This window comes from Pteropus medius, unplaced genomic scaffold (assembly GCF_902729225.1).
Source record: "Pteropus medius unplaced genomic scaffold, Ma_sr-lr_union100, whole genome shotgun sequence".
Classification (NCBI taxonomy): domain Eukaryota; kingdom Metazoa; phylum Chordata; class Mammalia; order Chiroptera; family Pteropodidae; genus Pteropus; species Pteropus medius.
Genome location: NW_024342467.1, coordinates 6,890,814 through 6,908,401, shown reverse-complemented (window position 1 = coordinate 6,908,401; position 17,588 = coordinate 6,890,814). Strand labels below are relative to the sequence as shown.

The 17,588-nt window shown below is 35.7% G+C and overlaps 1 protein-coding gene across 1 annotated transcript in view; it reads right to left on the bottom strand.

Annotated features, from left to right (window-relative positions):
• Positions 1 to 14,171: 14,171 nt before the first annotated feature.
• The window catches only part of AHR (aryl hydrocarbon receptor), a 39,715-nt gene continuing 36,298 nt past the window's right edge, over positions 14,172 to 17,588 (bottom strand). The window contains exon 11 of the mRNA XM_039862454.1: positions 14,172 to 16,621. Within this exon, the coding sequence (XP_039718388.1) occupies positions 16,478 to 16,621 (144 nt within the window). The 3' untranslated portion in view covers positions 14,172 to 16,477. The remainder of the gene's footprint in view (positions 16,622 to 17,588) is intronic.

Here is a 17,588-nt window from a genome sequence, read left to right as displayed (position 1 = left end):
CTCCAGGGTCATCCACATTGTTACAAATGATAGGATTTCCTCCTTTTTTAAGGCTGAATAATGATTGTGTGTGTATGTTTGTGTGCACGTATGTGTGTATGTATACATATACCATAGTTTCTTGATCAGTTCATCCATCAAGTAACACTGGTTTCCTTTCTTTAGCTATTAGGATTAGCTGCAGTGAACAAGGAAAAACAGATATCTTTTCAAGATAATGGTTTCATATCTTTTTGGATTTATACCAAGAAGTGGGGTTGCTGGATCATCATATTGTAGTTTTATTTTTAATGTCTTGATAAACCTCCTAACTATTTTTCGAAGTGGCTGTACCAGCTTACATTCCCACCAACAGTGTAGAAGGATCTGAACTCTTAGCTGAAATTTTCGCTTTGTTCATACATTGCTCTCTTGACTTGGTGAGCATTCTTATGACCATTATTTTGAACTCTGTGTCAGGTATATTATATCTGTTTGAGATCTGTTTCTGGAGATTTGTTCCTTTTGTTTGGAACATATTCCTATTCTTTTTAATTCGTTGACTCTCTCTGTTGGTTTCCATGCATTAGAAAAAACAGCCCCTTTTTACCAGTCATGTAGGATATGAACCTCATCGATCAGCCTGGCCTGAGCTCCTGGTTTTCTCTCAAGCCTTTGAGATTGTCCAAGCTCCTTCTTTGCTAGTGACTCCCAGTAGTTGAGGGTGCGCTGTGACCAGTCAGTGTCCCAAAGGGAAGGATCACATTCAGTGCCTCGCTGCAGGCTGAAAGGAAGTTGGACTCTCAGTCAGCAGCTAGGAATTTTTGCAGTTAAGTCCCTTTCAGGGAGAAGCTGGGAGATGGTTTTTTGTTTGTTTGTTTTGTTTTTTTCCTGTTTCCTCTGTATCAAGCCCAGGTATATGGCCACAGGGGGATGCCTGTTACATTCTTGTTGGGCTCGTGAACAATGGCCCTATTGGATACCAGAGCAAAGCATACCAGGGACTCACCCCTTGACAGGTAGCTGTAACAGCTGGGACGCAGACTTGTGAACAAGCTCCTTCAAAGGGAGATACTGGTGCATTGGAGCAGTCTACAAGGGGTCAGTGGGAGAGGTGTCTGTCAGTGTCCCTGGTCTCCAGGGAGGATTGCAGCCAGTGCCCTTTTTTTGTGCTAAATTAGAAGGCTGACCCTCAGGCAGCAGTTTTCAAAGTATGCAGATGGACTTTTTTCAGGGAAAGACTGGGAGATTGGCAATTTTGCCTGCTTCTTCTGCAGTAAGCTCTGGGGGAAATAGTCCTATGGCAAGTGCATGCTCATCAGTTAACAATTGCTCCTTTGTTTGCTATATTCTTGTGGATGCAAGCCTAATTAGCTTTAAGAACTAAATGTTCTGGGGGCCTGCCCCTCAATTCGGAGTCTTTAAATTTGGAGTTCTAAATATTGGATCTAAACCCTTTGCTCCTTAGGGACAGGCAGGAAGTTGGGAGTTCCCTCCCACTTGTATGGTGCTGTGCCGGGGGTAGGGTTTATGTCAAGAGTGCCTCAGCCTTTCCGACCAATTTTGACGTGGGTATTTTCTCATTCGCCTGATGCGGAGGAATTAGTTGCTAGTTTCTGGATTTCTTTCAGAGGTAATTGCTCTGTGTGTAACAGTCCAATAAAGAAATATAAGCATTTATTTGAGCACAAGGAGCTGCAGCCTGAGAGACATAGATTCGGGTAGAAACCTAAGTTGTGTTCCCCTGAGACAAAAGGGAGGTCACTCTTTATAATAAAAGTTCCCACCGAGGTTCTCAGGTAGGTCCATTTTATGTAAACAAGGTATCCAAATTGTGCAGTTCTGATTGGACAGGGAAGGCCTCCAGCAGCTGATAGATGAAACCAGGGTTTCCCCAAGGTAGTTGACTTAGAGGAAACCAGTGGGACACAGCATGGGAAGCTGAGTCCAGTCTGCCGTTCTTTCTGGTCTAGAGAGTACTTGAAAAGGCCCTGTCAGCAAATGGCCACTAGGCTCTTATTATTAATAAAATTTGGGCCCTTGGTTGACCATGGAGAGTCCATCTCAGCAGATGAATTCCTTCTGGGGATTGACATCAAATGAATCTTTCTTCTTAGGTCCACAACAGCTTCTAGTAATCAGGGTTGAAACCAGAATCATTTTTCTTCCTTTTTTTACATTCTTTGTTTTGTCTTTTTTCAAACTATTTCAAAAAGGAAAAACAAATATGATTAAAACAAGAACATATAAAATAAAATAGTATAGCATGAACAGGAAAACAAGTGTAAAATAACTGAAGAGAATATATAAATTAGAGTAGAAGTTTAATACAAGTAAGGGAGAGGCGAGAATGTAACACGAATGTGCTTGCTGTGAGGGCATAAATCATTGTTTTAGTTGTGCCCTGATTTGTCTTTAAGACTTTTGGTGTTCAAAATAAAAAGGGTCAATTACAGTTTCATGAGTCTGAAACATGCTGTTTTCATAGTTCTAACACTAAAAAAAGCATATGGATATTTTCTAAAGGATTTAAATATAATCCTTACAGTAAATGTTATAATATAGCTCATAAGACTGCTTTCCTCAACAAACCTAAGATCAAAAACACCAAAACAAACTCAGTGAAACTCTCTACAGATGCTCAAAAAATATGGCTAAACTACAAAGAGTTTTTCGTTGGTCAAGCCTGATCAAAAGAAAAAATTAGAATATATTTATAGGTGATATAAAGAGACCATACAGTGTGTACTACAAGTGTGGAAATTAAACTCTTCCATATAGTGAAAAGCTAGATTGAGGAACCTGTGTGCTTAGGCAGAGAAATGATAGATAAGTTCAATGCTATGGGTATATCATAGGTATTCCAAATCATATCTATAAAATAAGGACTTCGAGCCATAAGAACAATCCAAGAGAAGAACCTGATATCTTTTTCCATAGATCAGGTTTTCTCAAAGTGTTTTCCTTGGAGCACTAATATCATGCGATGAGCTCTGAAAATGGTTCCAAGATCAAAGACGTTTGGAAAATATTGTATACCAGTTCCATCTCTTTAAAAAGTACAACACATAGTAACAGCTTAGAGATCTGTAGTAAAGAAATCTTTTTCCCTAGTGTTTCCCAAACTTTTTTGATCATCAGATCCACATATTAGCATCATGTTTGCTTAACATTCTATAAAACACACACTGAAAACCATTTTGTAGTTTCTGAAGACCCTGACTCAATATGCTATTAAGATTAAAATCACTTTAAAAATGTTACTGTGAAGAATGTTCTAGGAAACATAACAGGAAACATTTTAACTCAAAGTTCTTGCACACCCACAGCCAGAATCTACTTCAAACAAGTATAAAATGGAAGTATAGCTTCCTCAAAACTCCAAAAGTTTAGTGAAAATGTATGTATTGAATGTCTAGAACATGAAAGATAATCAGAAGCCAAAGTTCCTTTCTATAGTATAAAAGTTGTTTGGTAATTTAATTTTAAATGAATTTTTAAATGTTGTAGTTTGTGAAACCAAGGACAATAGGAGAGTCTATTATCTAAGTGTTCTCGTATTTTTGTTTTGAATTGAAGTATTTTCATAACTTTTTAAATGTCTAATTTGCAGTTAAGGACTTTTCTTTGATAAATACACAAATGTAAGAATAAATTTGTAAGTGTATTTGTGCAGAAATAACATTACTTTTTAGGAAAGATGAAATTCTATCAAGAGCAAAGAGCCATCTGGAATATCCTAGCTGATTATGAATGTTCAGTAGGAGACATTAATTTCATATCTTGCTTGAATCGAGGAGAGAAACCCAAAAGATTGGTCAGTCAAATTATTCTTAAATCTGGTTATATTAATTTACTAAACAAACGGGGGGCACTCTAGGTAGAACAAGCATTAATTACCTCGCATTCTAGTCTCAATTTCCTCTACCGTAGGAATAATAATCCCTCAGTACATTGCACAGTAGTAATCCTGCCTCGCTAACTAGTTAACTGACCGTTTAACATCTGAACTTCAAGGGAAATTGTAACTGCTCGATACACATAGTTAAACTAATGAATCAACTCTTGTAGTCTATTGAAGACCATCTCGAAATATTAAAATAAAGTGTGAACTTGGAAGTCAGACGACTTGAGTGCAATCTTTGATGCCACCAATTACTATCTATGTGGTGCAGAATAATCTTCCTGGATTCTTCCTTTTCCATAAAAACTCAACTTAGAGTGTAGTAGTCAGAATCAATTTCATAAATGGATGTGAATTACTGTGCAAATAAAGCATTAAACAATGTATACTGCACTATGTTCAGAAAAGAAAAGCTTTACTGACAGCTTTGGGTCACTTATTCTCTTTTAATGGTCTTTTCTTAGACCCTACTAGGTGATAACATCATAGTACAGGTAAAAACTTATTTTCTTTCATACACAAGCTTTTAGATGCATAGCTGCAAAAAGCATCCTTGAAATAGCTTTAATTTTAAGTAAATTTAATTTTACAATAGTTCATTTTAAGTGCAAAACAAACATGTAAAGATGTATTACTGACACTGCTTGTGTAATGTCTAACTTACTTTAGTAAAGTCGTTTTTCTTCTAGGAATCAGTTTTTTTCCTTAAAAAAAAAAAATTAGGGTTATTTGCAAAGACCAGACACATTTATTAAGACCCTTCTTTAGAAGCCCATCTGGGATTGTAAGCAGTGAATTTCTTGGCTTCTGACATAAGCTAAACATCTGGAAAAGGCAAAGCTGTAACGAAAGTGTGAGTTGGCTGTGCTCTTCCACATTTCTTTGCAATGCCAAGGCAAGGCTGGAGCCCAGCAGGTACCACCGTCATAAAGTGGAGGGTTTATATATATATATATATATATATATGTATGTATACATATAGGCCCTGATATAGGTGAGGGTAAAGAGGAGGAATGGGGAACACTGCCAGACCTTCCTGATCTTCCCTTACAGAATGGCTAATGAGAGGTACAGAGAACAGTTTTTCTAATTTTTAGAAATAATTGGAATGGAAGAGTAAATGTTTTCTTCTCCAATCCCTTCCTTGTGTTCTTAAAATCTGTAACCACTGTATTAGTTTCCTATTGCTGCTATAACAAGTTACCACAAACTTCGTGGCTGGAAACAAATTTATCATCTTGTAGTACTGGAGGTCAGAAGTCCTAAAATCAAGATGTCAGCAGGGCGGTGTTCCTTCTGAAGACACTAGGGAAGAAATAATTCTTTGTATTTTCCACTTCTAGAGGCCGCCTGCATTCCATGGCTCTTCATTTTCAAAGCCAGCAGCAAAGCATAAGCAAATCAACCAGTCTCTCTCTGTATTTCTCTCTCAAAATCTCTGTGTGAGTGTGAGAGAGAGAGAGTGACCTCTGCTTTTGTAATCCCATCCCCTTCTCTGAGTCTAATCCTCTTGCCCTCCCCTTATAAGGACTCGAGATTACATTGGGTCTGCTGACATAAGAATAACCTTCTCACCTCAAGGTCCTCACCTTAGTAAGATCTATGAGACCCTCTTGCCATCTTATCTGGGGATTAGAGTATGCATATATTTGGAGGGCCAATATTCAACATTTGATTGCTTTTACAAATATAACTTCATCATGTGTAAAATTGGGATAAATATATTTACCTCATGAGGGTGTAGTGGTCAATGAGATAACCTGGATTAAGCAACAGCAAACCACTTGCATGGTGGCTGTTAGAAAACCTACTATTTGAAAGTGCTCTTAATTCATAGGTGCAAAACCTAAATTCTGTCCTCACTGATGCCTGTGTGACCTAAAAAGGCCACTTTCATTCTTTAGCCTCAATTTCCTCATCTCTAGTGTGTCACTTGAGTTTTCTCACCAGCCTGTGAGAACTGGTAGTCAATATGACCCCACCTGCAAAAGAAAAGACTTTCACCTTCTCCACTGTCTCACCCACTTATATGTAGGAGTATTAAGGAGATGTTTCATATGTATCTACACATCAACTCTCTCAAGTATTTCCACTCTGAACCCCTTTGGTTTTACTCTGGTCCAGCAAAGAAAATGGATAAGATGAAGGGTAGAAAATAGTAGAAGATGTAAGACAACGACAATTGGGAATATGGGAGGGGCCAAAAAGCAAATAATTTCATGGACATTGCAAATAATTTTAAGTTAGTGTAAAAGAGAATGATCACGGAAAAAATGTGATAGCTCCTGGAAACTGGATGGGGTTGAAACCATTGCTCGTAGTCATTGTTCCTTTATCTTAAGGTGCTACTTTCATACTAAGCCAATCCATCTTCTGTAAATGCTCCTAAGTTTTATTGGCCAATGTTTTATCTAAAAGCATTCAGAGATAGCATATTTCTCTTCGAATTTTCTCTTTTTCACTGCATTTGTTAACTGCATCTTTACAAACATAATTTATATCCTACCGTAAAACTTACATAAAAACTTAAAAAAAAAAGCGATATCAAGAGGGAAGTAACAAATGAAGTAAGGACAGTTGGAAGGCAGAAGCACAAGTAACTTTACTGAAATAAAGGCAGAGGGAAGCTGTTTCATTTGTGTACAAACCTGAACTCTGTGCTACCTGGCAGCACAAAGGAGTAAATGAAATAAATTACACAACCCTTTGCCAGAAGAAATATTTTTCTGTCTAAACTCTTAGTTCTGCATCTCGTGGAAGCCATTGAACAAAATAATGGGTAATGGAAAGAGCTGTTAGTGTAAGTTTTTACCAAATTGGGTTGCTTTATAATAACAATGATGATGATGGGGTGGTAGTAATGTTCGTGATGTTTTAGACTGAAAAACCATCTTCCTGTTGCTCAGGTTTCTGTGAGAAAGGACTAACACTCCTAACCTTTTTCCTTAATTCTCTCCGTAGTAGAAAGGATGGGCGAGTGACAGCCACTGTCCGCATTCCTCAAACATGTGAAGCAAATCTATCAATGGTCATGGGCATGAGGAATTCGGTCTCTTTTTTCTTTTTTCTCTATCTAAAACTGTGAGAGGCAGTTACATGGAAAAGTGGGCTGGCTCTGCCTACTCAATATATCCCAGAACAGTCTCTTCTAAGTTCTAGATTGGAAATTGATGAATGGTGTGGGCAATCCCCATTTGACTCTTGTGCTAAGTTATGGTTTCTAATAATAATGACATGTTTTTTTTCTGTTTCTACTTTTTTTCTTATTTCTCAATTGTTTCAAAATTCAAATGGAAAAGGAAGGTACTATTTATTTTTTATTGGGCCTTCAAGTTACCTGTCAAAATTTCTTCTTTTTCCAAAGGAATAGAACTGTAGCTGCTACCAGGTGTGCCCATGTGACTGAGTTCATGGGTACAGAATGTTGAGCAGAAGTGATGTGTGCAACTTCTGACTTGTTCTCTCAAATATCCTTGGCTGGGTCTTTCCTTCTTTTCCTTCCTCCTGGTTGGGAAAGGCAGTATTGGAAGCATTTTGAAGATGGAAGTGTTGCCCCATGAGCCTGAGTGGCTTTGTGGAACAGAACCCACTTACATTAGACAAATGTCTATTTCTGAAACAATAAATTTTTGATCTCTTCATTATACCACCTTGGCCTTTACCCTAATTAACATAGACTCAAAAAAAAAATAAAATCTAACAATTTTGTAACACTTATTATCATGACAGTTACTGTGCTGAGTACTTTGTGTGCATTGTCTTATTTGGTTCCCGTAAAGATCTTATAAGGTAGAGTCATTATGTTCTTCTCACGGAGGAGGGAACTCTAAGGCACAGAAAGGATAAATCGATTCCTCAGATCACATATATGGCAAGGGAGCAGGCAGAGCCAGAGTTCAGACCCAGTGCACCCTGAGTCTTAAACATCATGACTTATTGCCTTTTACAAGGACTTGGAGCAAAATGCTAAAGTCAGGGTTCCAGAGCTATTTCCATGAAAAGCCAGAATAATCATTTGGAGATAGAGAATTTTTCAGGTTTGCCGTGCTATCCCTCTCTAACATTTGTTTCTGCAGTCAAGAACAGGGAGGAAGTGAGGAAGAATGCAAATTTTACTTGAAAAAAATAGCAGAGCTGATTATGATAAGTGCTGGAGACAATTTTCCACAGGCCTCTTGAGTTCCTACACTTTTTGTGAGCAGAGGCAGACTGCTTTTATTCTGAACAATCTTTTCAAAGATGTTTACATAATGAATAGCCTTAGAAGATATAGTGTCTCCCTTCAGAGCAAAGGGTCAGGCATGTGTATTACCATTATAAAAGATTTGAGTTCCCTAAGATCAGGGTCCTTTTCTTACAACTGCATGTGAAGATGTGTGTCTTGGGAACCAGTGCAAATGCTGACAGTCTGTCTACTGCTACTGCTATAAGTAATAAACTGTCTTTTGCCTCTCATTTAAGAGTCTTACATCTTTTTGCCAGTATCCATGAAACTGTGGCTGGCTAACTCATTAGCTTAAATATAAGGTAAAATCTCCCATCCTTCACAGTTCTTGACAAGAAGGTAAAATTTTCCATCCTTTTCCAAGTAATGACTCATTCAATATTCAAAGGTGGCTAGTCTGGATTTTCTATACATTAGTTGACTCAAGAAGAGAAGGGTCTTCAAAGACAATGGAAATTAACAATCTTAAAAACAGATATTCATTTAGTTAGAATTTAAGTTAACCTGATTCTAAAACACAGATTTCAGACTCAGTTCTAAATCTCAATTCCTACCACCATGTCATTCCTACAAATTCCTCTCCATTACCAATGAGAAGTTTTATCCTCTTCTAGTCTGCCTTTTCTTGCTTGAGTTGGCAGATCATTCTAGCTGAGTTCCTAACTATAACTTCAACCTAAAGTGTGTCAGATGAGAAGCGAACAATTCCATTGTCCTGTAGTACAGAACCGAGCACTGCAGGAATGAAGATTTGGGTTTGGGCTGCTAGAAGCATGGGAATGGAGATATTTTTTAAAAAATAAGAGAAATGCTACATTTAGGAGGGAAAATGATTCATTAAGTTCTGTTCAAAGACAATTTAAGGTGCTCGTAGGATATTTTAACAACTGTACTATACTATATATTGTACAAAATATGCAATTAAAAATGTGGGCCAGGAACTCAAGAACTGTCTAGGCTACATATTAGTTATACATAATGATGTGATTAAGTGAGATCATGGAGGAAGAAAAAAAGGACACAAAACCTTAAAAGTCTACAGAGTCATAGAAGGAGGGAGACATGGACCAAGAATAACTGGAAATCAGGAAAGTAATCAAGAGAGTGCAGTGTTAGAAACCAAGGTAAAAAAGTGTCAAGGAAGGAAGATTTTCGACTTAATAGAATGTTTATCCACCTAAAATTGGTAATAAAGTGAGACTGCAAGGCTTTAAGAAATTGGTAAGGAAGTAGAAAAAGCAAATCTTAGCCAGCTGCTCTGTTCAGGTGTAAAGCAATTTTTAAAAAGAACGAAATGGAAATTTATTTTCCTTAGAAGATAATAGATTATGCTTCTGTGCTGGGAAATCCAATGCATTCAATGACTGGAGATGCTAGAAAAAGATAGGGGTAAGGAAAATCTGAGAGGATCTTGATAGAAATGTAAAGTCAAATGATAGAAAACTGAAGATTATGTTAGACTATTTTCAGTCGAGTTGGAGGTAATGTCATTCCAGAGTGAGAATACTCTGGAATCGGGGGTAGAGATGAAAAAGATGGATTAATTGATGTAGAAGTCTATTTATCTCTTATATAAAAGAAGTCCAGGGGTAGGCAGATAAAGGTTCGTTCAGTGGCTCCAAGTAATGAGGAACTCTGGGTCATCCTATTTTAGCTTCAACATCCTAGTTTATGGCTTCTGTCTTCATGGCTCAGGATAGCTGCTCGAGCTCTATCCATCACATCCACATGCACTGGTTAGAAAAGAAATTTAGAAAGGCCAAACAAAAGCTCCTTCCAGATGCATTGTCTCTCTAAGCAGCCTTCTGGAAGTATCACATGAAAGTTTTACTTTCATATATTTGGCCAAGACATGTATTAGCTACATCTATACACAAAAGAGGCTGGAAAATGTAGTCTTTAATCCTCAGTGTGACCAGAGGAAAATTAGGGTTCTCTTGCTTATAAAGGAAGATGATGTTGGTGTGTGTCTGCCATAAACATGGTAAAAGTTTGTGATGAGGCCAATTATTTCGGTTTTCTCACTTTTTCTAGCAAGATTGCTTATCAGAAAAAGAAAGTGTTTGTGCCAGGGCTATAGATCGGAGTGTGTGTGAGGAAGTTGGCAAGTCCAGAATATAAGCAGAAAAATGCTGAAATCCTAATAGTAAAGTCTAGGCTAATAGACTGAAAAAGAACAATGTGTACTCGATGATCTGGAGATCTCAATAAGGGTGAAGAGCAATTTGAACAAAGGAAAACTGAGAAAATAGGAAGAAGAGGCTGTGACTAGGAGATTTCAAGTTGACAGGAGTAAGGCAGTTTCAAATGCTCAAAGACTGAGGTGTGGCTGTACTTAGCTGGCATTGAAAATAGGTTATTATAATTGATGTATAGGAGCTATGGAAACAAGCCTAGAAGAGTCATTGAAAAGGGTGATGTCAGGAGATCAAAGTGGAAAGAAACCTTGAACTGGAGGTTAAAAAGCAAGATACTTATCAAATCAACAGTAAACAAAATGAGGAGGATTGGTGTCAATGTGTACATTACCTCCAATTGAAACGAGGTTGTTTAGCTACCACAAGGAAATAGTAATGGCAGACATCTATTGAGAATCTGCTATGTGGCCATCAACAAACTAATTTTTAATATAAAAATTTTTATTTTTTATTCCTATCCCTTCACCTCCTCTCCTTTGGCAACCATCATCTTGTTCTGTATAGCTATGGGTCTGTTTCAGTTTTACTCATTTTTAAAATCCACATATAAATGTTTTCTCTCATTTCACTTAGCATAATACCCTCTTGTTCCATTCATGTTGCCGCAAATGACAAGATTTTATTTTTTTTATTGCTGTTTGTTATTCCATTATGTAGTTATACCACATATCTTTTCAAATAAGTGTTTTCTTTGGACAAATACCCCAAAATGGAATTCCTGGGTCATAAGGTAGCTCTATTATTAATTTTCTGAGGAATCTCCATACTGTTTTTCACATTGGCCACGTTAATTCACAGTCCCACCAATAGTGTACAAGGGTTTCCTTTTCTCCACATCCTCACCAGCTCTTATTTGCTGATTTATTGATGATAACCTTTCTAACAGGTGTGAGGTGATATCTCATTGTGGTTTAAATTTGCATTTCCCAGATGATAAGTGACATCGGGCATCTTCACATATGTCTGTTGGCTATTGATATGTCTTCTTGGGAGAAGTGTCTATTCGAGTCCTCTGCCCATTTTATAATTAGTTTGTTTTTTTTTTTTGATGTTAAATTGTATGCATTCTTTACATATTTTAGATATTAACCCCTTATCTGATATATCATTTGCTAATGTATCCTCTCCCATTCAGTAGGTTGTCTTTTTGATGGTTTCCTTTGCTGTGCAAAAAAACTCTCTGGTTTGATGTAGTCTCCTTCGTTTATCTTTTCTTTTGTTTCCCTTGCTCAAGGAGATATATCCAAAAAGATAATGTCAAGAGGAAAATCAGAGTGTTTATTGCCTATGTTTTCTTTTAGGAGATTTATGGTCTCAGGTCTAACATTTAAGTCTTTAACCCATTTTGAGTTTATTTTTGTTTATGATGTAAAAAGGTGGTCCAATTTCATTTCTTGCATGTATTGGCATTTTAATAGGGATTGCATTGAATCTGTATAATACTTTAGGTAGTAAGGACATTTTAACAATATTAACCCTTCCAATCTATGGGCAAAGTATATAAAAATGATTTTAAAAGTATTTTCAAATAATTTTAGATTTATATAGAAGATGTGAAGATATAGAGTCCCTTTATTCCTTTCATCTAGGTTCAGATAACATTAACGTCTTATACAACCACGGTACATCGGCAAAACCAGAAAATCAACACTGGTACATACCATTAAATAAGCTTTATACAGATTTCTACAGATCGTCCACTAATGCCCTTTACAAGATGCAATCCAAAATTCCATATTGTATTTAGACGCCGTGCTTCCTTAGACTTCTATATGTAACAATGTCTTGTTTTTTTTGTTGTTGTTTTTTCCCCACTACCTTAACACTTTAAAGAATATTCTCAGGAATTTTGTGGAATGTCCCTCAATTTAGGGTTTGTCTGACATTTTGGGGGGATTAGACTAGGGTTATGTGCTTTTGAGAATACTACAGAGCTGAAGTGTACTTGTCATAGCTTTCTATCGGGAGGAGGACATGCCATCGTGATTATCATTGATGTTACTCAGCCTTGATCATTTGATTAAAGAAGCACTTGCCAGAATCTTACAATGTAAATCTATTTTTTTCCTTTTCTGTGTTTTTTGGAAGCAAGTTGCTGAGTCTAGCCCACAGTCAAAGATATTAAGCTCTATCTATTGCGGGGGGTGGTAATATCTACAAGTATTATTTGGGATTCTTTTGTAAGAAAAATTTACCGCCCCTTTTATTTAATCATTTATTTATATCAAAATGGATTCATGGATATTTAGTTTCCTACTGAGTTGTAATACAATGCTATCATTATTTATTTTGTTGCTCATTTATTTTGTTCTTCAAATTGTTCCAGTTTTGGCCATTAGGAATTCAGTGTTTTTATATAATTTATTGACTCCAACGATCCGGTGAGGCAGATAGTACCATTATCATTTTGTAGCAAAGGAAACTTGGGCTCAGAGAGAGTAAGAAACCTTCCAAATGATTCATATTGTGTTGAAGCCAGCAGTCTGACTCCAGAGTCCATATGTGCTTAGGTTTGCTATGCTGCTTTCAAAGAGAAAGGATGCTCCATAAACATCAGTCTTTTTTATCTCACCTTGTTAAAGAGGTGAGATGAAAGATCTTGAGGGGATTCATCATAAAAGTAGCAGCTGCAGAAGGGGTGAGCTTCCAAGTGAACAGACTGTAGATAAAGAACCACAAAGAGTCAGAACTTAGCCTGTTGCCAGGTGGGAGGAGGGGGAAGGAGCCAACAAAGGAAAGTGAAATGTTGCAGGACAGCTAATGCCATGGAAGCTAAGAGGAGGGAAAAAAGTTAATTGTGCGATTTGGTTGTAGGGCAATAGAAAATCAGCCTATGGTAAGAACGGAGTTAAGGTCAACAAAATAGTATATAGAAGGGTGGAAAACAAAACCTGATTTCAGAAGATCAAAAATTGTTTTAGAGAGAGGTAAAGAAGAAAAAAAAAATGCAAGATTGAGCGATTTTTTTCCATGATGGAGGGAGACCTACACACAGGGGCCTAGAGTAAGAGAGAAAAAGACTCTAGACAAGGGAAATGTAGATGCTAAGTGCATGGGAATTAAAAAGGAAGGGTGGTGATCTTGGAGTAAGGGGAACCTGGCCTCTTCACATATTAGGAAAATCAAGCATAGTGGTGGTGTTGAAATGAAGGTGCAGACAAACCTAGGATGTGTTATAGGTTTTGATGGTCTTAATTCTATTAGTAAAACTGAAGCGAGGTCATATGCACATACTGGGAGAAAAATTAGAGCAGTGTTACTTAGTCTTGTGAGTAGCTAACATTAACATCCCTGGGTCAGTGCTGGGCAGACTTGCTGAAAAGGGGACAAACTAAAGTCATTCTTACCAATTGGAGCCACTGACTGAGTGAAAGCAGACATCAGAAGTACAATTATCTGGATTTTTACTTGACTAGAGACTAAGTATTAGTTTTTCTAAAATGTTCAGAATTAAGTATGATCCTAATTTGCTATATTTATATGGAGAAAACTACTGAATGATTGTAAAGGATAAGCATAATCATTGCTAGAATAAAACATTGTTTTTCTCAGGAATTTTTCTTAGAACAATTTTAATTGCTGAATTCTTGGTGAATGTTTCACAGTTAGAAATTTACAACAAAGACGTTGAAAGAATAGTCCATTTCAGAAGCATTTTAAATCTATGAATTCAGTGGAAGGTTTTTTTAATATTTGGGCAGAATATTAAAATATACAAGGGCAGAACTTTATAAGAAATTAATGAGTCATTGACTTAACATATCCTTAAATATTATAAATTGTCTTTGTCTAACGTAGTTATACTATTATACCATAAATGCTAATTTCCTTTACAGGAACCAGAAAGAATTTACATTAAAACGTATTCGTACTTAATTATTTTATTCCCTTATATATTATTATATACAATTTTGTTTGATAATAGTAAGAATATAAATCATAAACAAAAATGTATGCATGGCATATGTAAAGCAGTAACATTCTGAAGGAAAGCGAAAAGCCATGAACATATTTACCTAAAATTTAGTAATACTGAAAAACACTAGGTTTGTGCATAATAACCATTAAAAGCTTCATAATGCATCAGAACACTGGTAAATCTTCAGGTACTGTATGAACAACCTGGTATGGGAAAAGTTCAAATTAGACACATCCAGATCCTGAGAAGTGCACCACTAAAAATAAATCCCTTAACACAGCAGTACACAAAACCTTTCTTTGTTTGCACTTAGCAATACAAACAAAGGTGTATTTGGTTTAATGTGATTTTATTATTTTTAGATAAACTAGTTATTTTATATAGATAAAAATAGACAATATTGCTTTAAAATTTTTAAATTTTATAAGTGTATAATTGATTGTCATCATATTCACAATTTAAAAAGCCTATTTTCCACTAAACAGTTCATCCAATAACATGTGGGCAAGACTAACAAATGGTTCATATAAAGACTTTTAATGAAAGACTTAAATGTAAAAAATATGATTAATCTAGACCACTGGTCTAAATCCAGTGAAACCTCATGCTTGAAACAAATTATTAAATGTGTCAAATTTGTTGTTTTCAACACAGATTCTACAGATTCAGTTTTGACAGAAAATGTATAGACTTGACATGTGTATTGCCTGAAGCCCCTTTTATGTACATGAGAAAAAGAAAAATGTATTTAATATTACATCTCATTTTGGGATTTCATAATGTTTTATATAATACATGCAAAACATGTCTTGTGCCCTTCGGATGTCATAGATGAATAAAAAGAATGGCAAATGGTGGCACTTCTAAATCACCTGAGGACAATAGTGTAAGGTGATTAATTGGCCTTAATGAAGCTCATTCTGTATAGAAACAACCTACTGTTTGATGATAGAACTGCATGGTTGCCTCTTAATACCAACTTACAAGCAGTTGCATTCATTATTCGAGTTCTTAAAAAGACTGATAAAATATGTAAAACTCAAATTATTTATGTGCATACATAATAAGGACTATTTAAATGAAAGATTGAAAATATTTTACAAATGATTTTGTTCATTATAATGCATACAATGCACCATTCATTTCACTCATAACAATACTTCGCACCAAACATTATTCAATCTTAACACTCCTCAAATATGAGAAAAACAGTTTCCACTGTACTAAGAAGTGAAATTTACTTACAAGGTCAAGATACTCTATCTTAAAAGATTACAGATCTAAAACAATTTGTAAATAATTTATACACATTGAAATGGGTGCTTTGCTTAATTTAACAACCCAGAAAGCTCTTTCTCTTCACTGCAAGTTAATAAACGTGGCTGCCTTTAACAGATTTTTCATTTTGCAACATTCAGTTACCATAAATTTTAGTAAACGGTGGTGTCTCTTGAAAAGTTAAAAGTTTAGTGCCACTGTCTTAATATTTATGTAATAATTTAGAATTTACTTTCAAAAATTTTCAACATTAAGGCACAGAGCAACATTTAAAGTCTAGAAGCAACTAATTTATATAATATCTTTTCAATCAGCATTTGTCCTTTATCTGAAGAAAGTGGGTGAGTAGTACAGTTAAAACATGCCTGGATTAATAAAAATGACTAAATTTAAGAAATGCAAATAATATTTGTAGGTAGAATGTTACTAATTTTAAAAAGGAAAAGTACATTTATATAAAATATACATCCAATACAGTGTTATAGGTAGAAAAATCGTGAGGCACTTACAATAGAGGAAAGCATTGAGATTACCTTTTATAAAAGCACCAAATCACTTATTTTACCATTTGAGATAAATGAAGAAGCTAAAAATAGTTTTGTCTTGTAACTTTGTATTTGGAGGATTAAGAATTCAGAAGTTGAAAACTCAAAGCATTTACTTTTAATTGACAGAAATAATTCCAACAGAGAAAATTTTATTTTCTCAATAGAGTTATAATGTCCCCCTGAAAAAGTTTTGTATATCTCACCGGTCTGTGGCAGCACACTTTCCATTTTAATGACTGTAGTATATATAATTTTGATATTGTTTTTAACTTGTCTTTAAACAACGTGAGTTGGTATTAATAGTGTGAACAATATATAGCAATGCTTCACGTGAACTTGCCGAGATCCAACAGTGACAGTTTTATTAACTGTAATCTTTGGCAAACTAATTTAAACCAAAAACCAAGGTAAAAACTGGGCTTGGAATTACAGGAATCCATTGGAGGTCAAATCAGGGAACGGTCTGGCTTCTAATGGATGATGAAGGGACTGAAGATGAGCGGTGGTCTGAGTGTTACTTATAGTATTTAATTCAGCTGGATAGACTTCATTTAAAACTCCATTCTGAAACTGCAAAAATAGCAATGCAACTTATTAGAATGGATCTTTGAAGCATCTTAAGCCACTAAATAACATTAAACTGTATTCTTTTTATTTTCATGTTAGTTAGACATTTAGTTTACCTTCCTTCTGCACACATAGCCATTACCTTACTGCTGTCTGCATTCCCTATGCTGTGCTTCCCATCCCCGTGACCCTTAGCTTGTACTAACTTGTACTTTAAACCTTCACCGCTTTCTCCCAGTCTCCCCACCTCCCTCCCCTCTGGCCGCCACCCGACTGTTCTCTGTATTTGTGGGTCTGTTTTCGATTATAAACGTTATCTTTAAAATCTTCACCCTGTATGATGTTAAACTTCAAATTACTTTATCGCTGGTAAATTTTAAATCATTCAATGAAGACATACTGAGCACGTATATGTTAGCTGCATTTATAATCTTTTGATTTTTCCATTAGATAGTACAGATGAATTACCATATATATCAGGCGAGTATTTAATCAATGAGTTCCCTTCAGTTTGGATAGGAAGTGAATCAAAGAGTAGCTATCATAGATAGGTTTGACCAGATTTCATCTCAAATTCTGGGTAACAGGGAATTTATTACATTCAAGATTACTACATTGGAACTGCAGATGACCTAAGACTTTTCCAAAAGAGGCCGGTTCTGATTTGCTAGAGGTTTCTTAATATTCCTAAACCAATTTATTTGTACAACAACTTACTTTTAATTAGTAAATACTACTATAATTACTGTCCTAATTACAGAACCAAGTTATTAAAATACTCTTTCTTACCACCTTACAATAAAATTAGTCTGGTTTCTATAACCGCTAATAGAAAAAAAAAAAAAAAAAGGAAGGACAGATAAGATAGTTCTGCAGGGTTTTATAGAGTCTTTATATATTAAGTATATAGTACAGCGTTGTGAAACTTTCAGATTGCAATTATGCCCTTAACTGCTTCAAATAAAATCTG